The sequence below is a fragment of the Balaenoptera acutorostrata genome, chromosome 4, assembly GCF_949987535.1.
Source record: "Balaenoptera acutorostrata chromosome 4, mBalAcu1.1, whole genome shotgun sequence".
Classification (NCBI taxonomy): Eukaryota; Metazoa; Chordata; class Mammalia; order Artiodactyla; family Balaenopteridae; genus Balaenoptera; species Balaenoptera acutorostrata.
The window spans coordinates 39,918,048-39,929,319 of NC_080067.1; the positions used below are offsets into that span (position 1 = coordinate 39,918,048).

At 35.9% G+C, this 11,272-nt stretch overlaps 1 protein-coding gene across 1 annotated transcript; it reads right to left on the reverse strand.

The window, feature by feature from the left end:
• Positions 1–249: 249 nt before the first annotated feature.
• LOC103006598 (28S ribosomal protein S12, mitochondrial-like) lies at positions 250–663 on the reverse strand. The gene has a single exon (XM_057544856.1). It carries the CDS (start codon positions 661–663, stop codon positions 250–252), a length of 414 nt encoding a protein of 137 aa, XP_057400839.1.
• Positions 664–11,272: the final 10,609 nt, after the last annotated feature.

The window sequence follows — 11,272 nt, forward strand, 5'->3', positions numbered from 1 at the left end:
AAGAGGTCCCTGGCGTCAGCATGGAAATCAAGGGTGTTGGGAGAGGGACGCCTTTTTTCTGATTCACACCCAGGGCCACTATGGGTTAAGAGTGGTCCTGATGGAAGAGGTGGCCAGGCTTTGAACCAGGACCAGCTACTTCTAGAGCTGGACTAGCTTCCCAAACACACTGCAGGAGCCCCGTGGGGGAAGGTTGTTGTTCTGCCATGAACACCCACCCGCCGTATCCGGGGGGAGGTGGGGAGGGGGTCACTTCTGCACATGGCCACAGTCGTACTTGCTGCGCACATCGGTGAACTTGACGCCGGGCAGGTCCTGCCTGCAGCCGCCCTGAACGAGCACGACGTGGTGCTCCTGTAGGCTGTGTACCTCTCCGGGAATGAAGCAGACGGCCTCCCGACCGGTGCTGAGCCGCACGCGGTTGCATTTGCGATTGGCCGAGTTGGGCTTCTTAGGCTTGCAGATGAACGTGCGCAGGACCACGCCCTTCAGCTGCTGCCGGCCAGCTGAGGGGCCCACTTTTGCAGGCGGATGCTTCGGAGGCCCCCGGCGGTGCATCTGGTTCAGGGTGGCCGTGGGACGCGTGACCCAAGGTAGGGAGGCCAGGGCTAGGCCATGATTTAGGGGTGTGCTGAGGCCACGGAGAAGGCTGGACCAGGACATCCCACTGCTTGCAACGTCCCAACCCTAGCTGCGTCCACAGACACGTGGAATCCGGCCTCTCTCTGTTGTGAAGTTCTTATATTATACATGCAGTGGTATATCATTTAGGCAAATTGTGATAAGTTAAACATGTATACTTTGAACCTAAAGCAACCCTACACACACACACACACACACACACACACACACACACACACACGCTCACACGCAACAAAGAATCATAACTAAGCCAGTGAGAGATAAAATGAAATAATAAAAAATACTTAATCCAAAAGAAGTCAGAAAAAGCAATAAAGGGGAACAAAGAACGTATGGAAAAATAGAAAACAAATAATAAGATGGTAGATTTGCACTCAACTATACCTATAATCACATTAATTATTAATGATCAAAGTGCTCCAATTTAAAAATTGGATTTTAAAAAAGAGCAAGACCCAAATATATGCTGCTTAGAAGAAACCTACTTTAAATATAAAAACACAAATAGGCCAAAGCTAAAGGGTGGGAAAAGGTATACTATGCAAGCATTAATCACAAATATTAGTGTAGATTTTAGAGCAAAGGATATTATCAAGGATAAAGAGGTCCATTTAATAAATGATAAAGGACTCAATTCATTCAAAGTACATAGAATTCTAAATGGTTTCAGGCCTAATAACAGAGCTGCAAATTACATGAAGAAAAACTGATAAGTCTGTGAAGAAAAATAGACAAACCCACAATTATAGATGGAGTTTTCAACACACCACTCAATAATTTATAGAACAAGTAGACAGAAAATCAATAACAATATATTGATTTGAATAGCAAATCAATAACACTTGAATAACACTATCAGCCAAATTGATCTAATTAAAAATTATAGACTATTCCACCCAGAAACAAGAAAATACGCATTTTTTCAACTGCACATTAAGGATTCACCAAAAGTAAATCATATTCAGGGCAAAAAACAAGTTTTATTGAACTTGGAAGGATTCATGTTATACAAAATATGTTGTGTAGCCATGATGGAGTTAAATTAGAATCAATAATAGAAAGATATCTGAAAAAATACTTCAAAATAGCCCAGAAGTCAAAGAAGAAATGTTTTAAAAAACAGAAAATACTTTAAACTGAATGAAAATGTGGGATACAGCTAAAGCAATACTTAGGGGGAAATTATAGCAGCAATGGCCATATTTGAAAAGAAAAAAGGGAACAAATTAATAACTTCAATTTCTACATGAAGAAAAGTAAATTAAACTCAAATTAAGGACTTCCCTGGTGGCACAGTGGTTAAGAATCCGCCTGCCAATGCAGGGGACACTGGTTTGATCCCTGGTCCAGGAAGATCCCACATGCCACGGAGCAACTAAACCCATGCGCCACAACCACTGAGCCTGCGCTCTGGAGCCGGCGAGCCATAACTACTAAGCCCGCATGCTACAACTACTGAAGCCCACGCACCTAGAGCCTGTGCTCCACAACAAGAGAAGCCACCGCAGTGAGAAGCGCGCACACTGCAACGAAGAGTAGCCCCTGCTTGCCGCGACTAGAGAAAGCCCTTGCACAGCAACAAAGACCCAACACAGCCAAAAAAAAAAAAAAAAAAAAAAAAACCCACACACATACACACACACACCACTAAAAAAAAACAAAAAACAAACAAAAAACCAAAACAAACAAAAAACTCAAATTAAGCAGAAGAAAGGAAATGATCAAAGCCAAAATCAGTAAAATCCAGAAAGAATAATAGAGAAAATTAATGAAATCAAAACCTTGTTCTTTATGAAGATCAATAAAACTGATAAATCTCTAGCAAATCTGATCAGTCTGACTGGTCAGAAAAAACAAAGACATAGATTACCAATACCAGAAATGAGAAAGGCAACATCACTACATATCCTACACATACTTAAAGGATATTAAAGGATACAAAAAGGATAATAAAGGAATGTTATGAACAACGTTATGCCAATAAACTTAACTTAGATGAAAAGGAAAAAAATAATTGAAAGTCTACCAACCCTCACTCAAGGAGTTGATAACTGGAATAGCCCAATATCTATTAAAATATTGAGTTTATAGTTAGAAACCTTCCTATAAAAGGAATTCTCCCAAACATTGAAGGAAGAAATGTCACCAACCCTGAACAAAGTCTTTGAGAAAATTGAAAAGAAAAAAATACTTCCCAACTTATTCTATGATTTCAGCACTACCCTAAAAACAAAATCTGAAAAGACACTTCAGGAAAGCTACATACGAATATCCCTCATGAACATAATGCAAAATTTCTATGCAATCTGAAGTCCTAACCTATGTCTTTGGTGATTATAAAGTGATTGCTCCCAATGTTCTCACTTTTATAGTTACAACTGGTTTATATAACAATTAGCTTCATTTCTGCTTTTATAATTTGTATAGGGACACATTTCCCAGGTTTGAAGCCATTTTTGTTAACTTTTTAATGAAGTTTAATGAACATATAGAGAAGTGCCTCTTTATAGAGCCCAGATCAATGAGCTTTCATACACTAGACATACCTGTTTAACCAGATCCAGATTAAAAACAACAGATTTAACGCAAGCAATTGTATAGGCTTGGTAAACTCAAAATCTCCAAGATAGGGATTCAGGCTAGAGACCAAGAGAAGAGTTGCAGCTTGAGTCCAAAGGCAGTCTGCTGGCAGAATCTCCTCTTGCTTGGTAGGGGTGAGGTGGGGTAGTTTCAGTCCCTGAAATTTTAAATGACACATAAGACCAGTTGATTTAATAGATATATACAGTGCGTTCCATCTAAAAATAGCAGAGTACACATTATTTTCAAGTGCACATGGAACATTCTCCAGGATAGATAACATGGTAGGCCACAAAGCAAGTCTCAACAAATTTAAGAAGATAAAAATTGTATCAAGCACTTTAAGATCACAACAGTATGAAACTAGAAATCAATTACAGGAAGAAAAATGGATAAAACACAAATATAAGGAGACTAAAGAACACACTACAAAAAAACCAGTAGATCAATGAAGAAATCAAAGGAGAAATCAGAAAATACCTTGATACACATTAAAGTAAAAGCACAACTTTCCAAAATGTATGGGACACAGCAAAAGCAGTTCTAAGAGATAAGTTTATAGAGATACAGGCCTAACAAAGAAAGAGAAACATGCTCAAATAAACAACTGAATCTACCATCTAAAGGAACTAGAAGAAGAAGAACAAACCAAGCCCAAAGTCAGCAAAATAATAAAGATCAGAGTGGAAACAAAATAGCAACCCCCCAAAAAAAAAACCCAAAACAAAAGAAAACAAAACAAAAGACCAATGAAACCAAGAGCTGGTTTCTTGAAAAGATGAATAAAATCGATAAGGTTTTATCCAAACTCATCAAGAAAAAAAGAGGGTCCAAATCAGTAAAATCAGAATTGAAAAAGGAGAAATAACAACAGATATCACAGAAATACAAACAATAATAAGAGAATACTCTGAACATTTATATGCCAACAAATTGGGCAACCTAGGAGAAACGGATAAATTCCTAGGAAAAAAAGTGATCTTCCAAGACTGAATCAGGAAGAACTATATAATCTGAACAGACTGATGACTAGTATTGAAATTGAATCAGTAATCAAAAAACTCCCAACAAACAAAGTTCCGGGACTGGATGGCTTCACAGGGGAATTCTACCAAACACATGAAGAAAGTTAATACCTAACCTTCTCAAACCATTCCAAAAAATTGAAGGGAGGAAACACTTCCAAATTCATTCTATGAGGCCACCATTACACTGATACCAAAACCAAAGACACTATCAAAAAAAAAACAAAAATATTACAGGCGAATATACCTGATGAACATAGATGCAAAAATCCTCAACAAAGTATTAGTAAACTGAATTCAGTAATACACTAAAAGGATCATACACTATAATCAAGTGGGATTTATCCCAGGGATGCAAGGATAGTTCAGTATCTACAAATCAATCAATGTGATACACCACATTAACAAAACAAAGGATAAAAATCACATGATCATCTCAATAGATACAGAAAACATCTGACAAAATTCAACATCCAGTCATGTTAAAAACTCTCAATAAATTTAACATAGAGAGAACCTATCTCTACATAATAAAGGCCATTTATGACAAACCCACAGTTAACATCATACTTAATGATGAAAAGCTGAAAACTTTTCCTGTAAGATCAGGAACAAGACAAAGATGCCCACTCTCACCATTTCTATTTAACATAGTATTGGAAGTCCTAGCCAAATCAATCAGAGAAGAAAGAGAAATAAAAGTCATCAAAATTGTAAGAAAAAAAGTAAAACTGTCACTATTTGCAGATGTCCTGATACTATATATAGAAAACTCTTAAGGTCTCCACAAAGAAACAATTAGAACTAATAAGTGAATTAGTAAAGTTACAGGATACAAGATTAATATACAGAATTCTGCTGCTCTTCTGTACACTAATAATGAACTATCAGAAAGAAAAAGCAAGAAAACAATCCCATTCACAATCTCATCAAAATGAATAAAATAGCTAGGAATAAACTTAACCAAGGACATGAAAGACCTATACTCTGTAAACTATAAAACATTGATGAGGGAAATTGAAAATGATACAAATGAATGGAAAGATAGCCCATGTTCATGATGGGAAGAATTAATATTGTTAAAATGTCCATACTACCAAAAGCAATCTACAGACTTAATGCAATCCTTGTCAAAATACTCATGACATTTTCCACAGAATTAGAACAACGAATTCTAAAATTTGTATGGAACTACCAAAGACCCTAAATAGCCAAAGCAATCTTGAGAAAAAAGAACAAAGCTGGAGGTATCATGCTCCCTGGCTTCAGACTATACTACAAAGCTACAGTAATCAAAGCAGTAAGGTACTGCACAAAAATAGACACTTATCAGTGGAACAGGATAAAGAGCACCAGAAATAAACCCATTCACATATGCTCAACTTATCTATGACAAAGGTGGCAAGAATATACAATGGGGAAAAGATAATATCTTCAAAAAGTGGTGTTGGGAAAACTGAAGAGCTAAATATAAAAGAATGAAATTAGAATATTTTCTCATACCATACACAAAAATAAACTCAAAATGAATTAAAGACCTAAATGTAAGACTGGAAACCAGAAATCTCCTAGAAGAGAACAGGCAGTATGCTCTTTAACATAGGTTTTAGCCATATATCTTTGAGTCTGCCTTTTCAGGCAAGGGAAGCAAAAGCAAAAATAAGCAAATGGGACCTAATCAAACTTAAAATCTTTTGCACAGCAAAGGAAACCATCAGCAAAACAAAAAGACAACCTACTGAGCAGGAGAAGATATTGGCAAAGGATATGTCTGATCAGGGGCTAACATTGAAAATACATAAGGAACACATGCAACTCAGCATCCAAAAGACAAATAACCCAATTAAAAAATAGGCAGAAGACCTGAATAGGCATTTCTCCAAAGAAGATCCAGATGGCCAATAGGCACATGAAAAAATGTTCAGCATCACTAATCATCAGGGAAAAGAAAGTCAAAGCCACAATAAGATATCACCTCACAGCTGGCAGAATGGCTATTGTCAAAAAGACAACAAAAGATAAGTGTTGGTGGGGATGTGGAGAAAGGGAACCCTTGTGCACAATTGGTGGGAATGTAAATTGGTGCAGCCACTGTGGAAAACAGTATGGAGGTTCCTCAAAAAATTAAAAACAGAACTGTCATGCAATCCAGCAATTCCACTCCTGGGTATATATCCGAAGAATATGAAACCACTTAGTTGAAAAGATATATGCACACCAGTGTTCATAGCCACATTATTTGCAGTAGCCAAGATATGGAAGCAACCTAAGTGTCCATCAACAGATGAATGGATAAAGAAGATGTGGTATATATATGATTGGACCTGGAGAGTATTACGCTCAGTGAAATAAGTCAAACAGAGAAGACAAATACTATATGTTTTCACTTACATGTGGAATCTAAAAAATAAACAAATGAATATAAGAAAACAGAAACCGACTTACAGATACAGAGAACATACTAGGGTGGTTACCAGTGGAGAGTGGGGTGGATGTAGGGAGAAGACAGGTGAAGGGAATTAAGAGGTACAAATTACTATAAATATGTAAAATAAATAAGGTACAAGGATGTAATGTACAGCACAGGGAATATAGCCAATTATTTTATACTAACTTTAAATGGAGTATAATCTATACAAATATTGAATCACTATGTTGTGCTCCTGAAACTAATATAATATTGTAAATCAACTATGTTTCAATTAAAAATAAAACATAAAAACAAAAAACACCTTCACAGAAATATCTGGAAGAGTGTTTGACCAAATATCTGGCACCTTGACCCTGCCAAGCCGACAAGTAAAATTCACCATCACAGGGTGGAACTCGTGCTTCTGGTAGGAAGGCTCCCACACTCTGCCACATTGACCAAGTGAGGGCTCCTGGGCCAATCCAAGTTTTAAAAACTAATAAAGCATAATGTCTTAATTTTATAGATTTAAATATGTTTCATAATATGTATATAAATATAATATACATTTCAAAAAATTTTAGTTCTTTGAAGTTCCAATTTTTAGGAAAAAAATTTTTATTTGAGGTATAATTGATCTATAACATTGTATTAGTTTCAGTCATACAACATAATGGTTTGATATATGTGTATACTGTGAAATGATTACCACAGTAAGTTTATTTTTACATCCATCACCACACGTAGATACAAATATTTTTTTCTAGTGATGAAAATGTTTAACATTTACTCTCAGCCACTTTCAAACATACAGTACATTATTGTTAACTATAGTCATCATGCTATACATTACATCCCCTGGACTTATTTATAACTGGAAGTTTGTACCTTTTGATCACCAAATGTTTTTAAATACAAATCAAAGTTGTAATTTTACCTTCCAGCCAGAATGGGTTGTCTTTTAATATATTATGGTGGTGGTTTTTTTCCTAAATAATGCAAGGGTTTTTAAAAAGCAGTACTGGTATAAGTGAAAAAGGTGTGTCTTAGTTTAAACAATTTGGTAAAAGAAAATCTTTGGTATTGATTTATGTCATCATTTCCAATACTGGTTTTCTATTCATTTATTTTATTCATCTTTACTTGACCATTACCTACACTTTACTTTCAAGTTTCTTAGAACCCAACCGTTTAGTCAAACAATGATTTGGAAAGAAATTTAATTCATGGGAAACTAAATTCTCTATAAAATATAACTGCATCCTTTTATGACATGTAAATTCCCTGTTGTTTAAGTATTTTTTGCATCGTATTTCTTAAATAAAGGTCTTCAGAGAAGTCTAAGATTCATTCATATTTGGCCAGTGGATATCTTTATGCTCTGTATTTTGAGTAAGGGAGAATCTATTTAAATTCTCTAACAAGAGGAAATGCATCTACTTCAGACAATTGAGTTTTAACAGACTCAGTTTCATTTTTATTAGGATTTCACTCTGAGAAATAGCTGATGACATTATTTGCTTTGTCCTCCTTGGAGATTCAGTTTCACCTTTGTATATACAATAGTGGGGAAACGCTGTAGCCTGGACAGTTTTGGTTTACATTTGGCCTCCTAGAATTTCATTGTAATAGTTTTGTTTGGCATCCAAATTCTATGTAAGTCCCAGTTTATATTCCCCTTCAGCTGAATAATTACTAGTCATCACATTTCCATAGTCCCTGTCAACATTTTTTCCTTTCAGTGGTACAGGAAAGTGGTACTGGAAATTTTTGTTCTGATTGTGTTTGTTTGCCAAGGGCATTTATTACCCAGACTTGATAAAGGGTCTGATTGGGCCACATTTTCTTCAGCTGGTTCTACTCATACTCAAGACCTTGACTGGCTCAGTGGGTTGGTTTGTTTAAATTCAGAGTTGTCTTTTTCCCCCATTACATGCTTTCATGATCTGGAAAGTTTTAGGGAATTATTTTTTTAATCAACTGTGGGATCTTTTGTAAACTAGAAATGTAGCCAAAATAACTTTACTTGTTGAAAAGCAGCATAGCATAAGTTAACAGCTCAAACTTTGGACACTTGAGCCACACGTATAGGTTTGAGTGCTGGCCCCGAGACTTACTAACCTCTCCGTGCCCTGATGCCTAGTCTTACAATGGGGAAACACCTTACACACAGTAAGTGCTGAGTGTTTGTTATGGAGTGCTAGATATACTCTGTCTTTGGAGTAAGTAGTTCAATAAATTAAATCACTTAGATATTTAGTAAACTCTGTAGTAGGCTAGTTGAATTAATCAATGAAATGCTAGTCTCCATACAGATGCTCCTTTAAATTCGATTAATATAATTTAGATGCATTAAACAACCTTAGTGTTTCTCCTAGGAATACATATTAATCATGAACCCACATGTTTCTAAATTATTCCAGTAAAATGATAGCTCTCTCTTAAAAGTCTTTAAATCCATATTACCATATTTCATCTATTTAAAGACACTTTTTTTCACGCTTTAACCTCTCTTAGGATACATTTTACAATCTGAGATTGTAAATCACAATCACAGTCAGTCAGGCCTTGCCCAAACATTCTATAGCTCAGTCCTTTCCTAGCTTTCAAATTCCCATCATTGAGTTAAATGCCTGGTTAATACTATATGTGTTGAGTTTAATTGCCATAATAAACATCTATTAAAAGATTGCTGTGTACCTCAGCATTAAAACAAAGAAGTTATTGTGTCTGCAGGAAGGCATGGAAACAGAGCACTTGGGTATATATTTGATACTGAAGAAGCAGATATTCATCTTTGAAGGGATAGTCACAGTTCCATGTTTTCATGCATCAAGTTCTTTATAGGATCTAAGAAAGACTAAAAAAAGTATAAAAATGTTATAATATAGTTTGTTCCTGAAATACATGCAACTGTCCATAGACACCTTCTAGTAAGGTCAGTAGTTTGTGGGGGAAAACCTGCAAATTATATTGGAGAAATCTTTTAAAAAATCTTTGTGTTGGGCAATACTGTATTGGGCAATACTATGTGGAAAACCACAATATTCCACAGTATTGTGTGGAAAACACAGACATCAACAACACTAGCTAAAAGGTGGTTCAGAAATATTGGACTCAGAACATGAAGAAGTTTAAGAAATACCTTCATTAATTTAGTGTATTAATATTTTCCTTTTTATACTTAAGAAAAGAAATCTGTGATTTTTAAAAATTGTTACAAGTCAAACAGAGCTCTTTCAGTAAATATTAAAAATCTAAGTGATATATAGACAAGGCATATATCTTAATTGGCAGCATTGCTTTCTTCTTTTCTGATATATAAAATAATAGCACAAATTAAATTGATGGGATCTTATATTTGATGAAATATAATAAGCATCAGTAACAGTTTCAAACAGTACTTCTCAAACTATCTGTGGTAAAGGGCCTAGTTGTTTTAATTTCTAATCCATCATAAATAGATATTTTGTACAGTATAAGAAAAATGGGATTAAAAGAACAAAAATATAAGCTCATTCTTTACATTGTTAGATACAACAAATGTAAAATTACTTTTTCAAATTGCTCTAAACATTTCCCAGTGCTGACTCTCACATTCTGAACTTATCTTACCCCAGACCAGTAACATTTTGCAGACAAGCCCAGTTCGAGGACCACACTTTGAGCATTACTGATCTTTGTCGCTATGGAAGCGACTTAATCATTGAACTGTCAAATATTCTCAGTGATGCCAGGTGGAGTTCAGAAAAAAATGAAACTCAGGTTTTCTTTCTTAAACACATCATCTTATATCTGATTGAACTTGACAGTTTATAAAACACTTGTACCAAGGAAACCTTCCAGTCAAGTTAGCTGCATAATTTCAGGCTTTGATGCATATTCTCTACTACAAATACATACAGACTGGTAACAGAGACCAAAAAACCATAGCCCACCTCAAAAACAAGATCAGCATTTTTACTGGACAGAAATGCAAAACAAAGAGCAGGGACAAAGCCAGAAGGAGACAACTGTAGTCAGGAGTTTAGCCAAGGCCGAGTAAACAGACCAATGCTAGAAGGCAACAGAAATATTGTACTCAAACCAACGCAAGACGGCAACAGTAATACTTGCTCCTCAAGCAAGAGGCTGGAACGAGGCTCCCGAGCTGGTGAAAGGACATGGACAAAAACAGCTTCTAATTCAAACTCTGCAAGAACCTGTGAGCTGAAGCGGCAAGGATGTAAAGACACCATGTTTCAGCCAGGCGCTGGACCAAGCCTCCTGCTGGTTCATCAGTGGATCTGCAATGTCTTCAGCTATCAAAGTGCTTTCATGTGCCTCCACTAAAGTGACCCTCTCAACTGCATGTGTGTTATGCAGGGAAACTGGATGTATATTATTATTCCTGTTTTACAAATGAGAAAACTGAGGCTCAGAGAGGTTACCTAGGATCATACAGCATTAAAGCAAATATCAGAATCAGGACTAAGAATCCTAGCCGTGTGATATGCCCAACCTACTGTGTATCTGAAAAACACCAGTTGAGATAGATAGGATAGTTGAAGTTAATAGAATTGCTAGCAGAAAATTTGTTCTTTGCTTCCAAATTCAAGTATTTTAAAATTAAAAC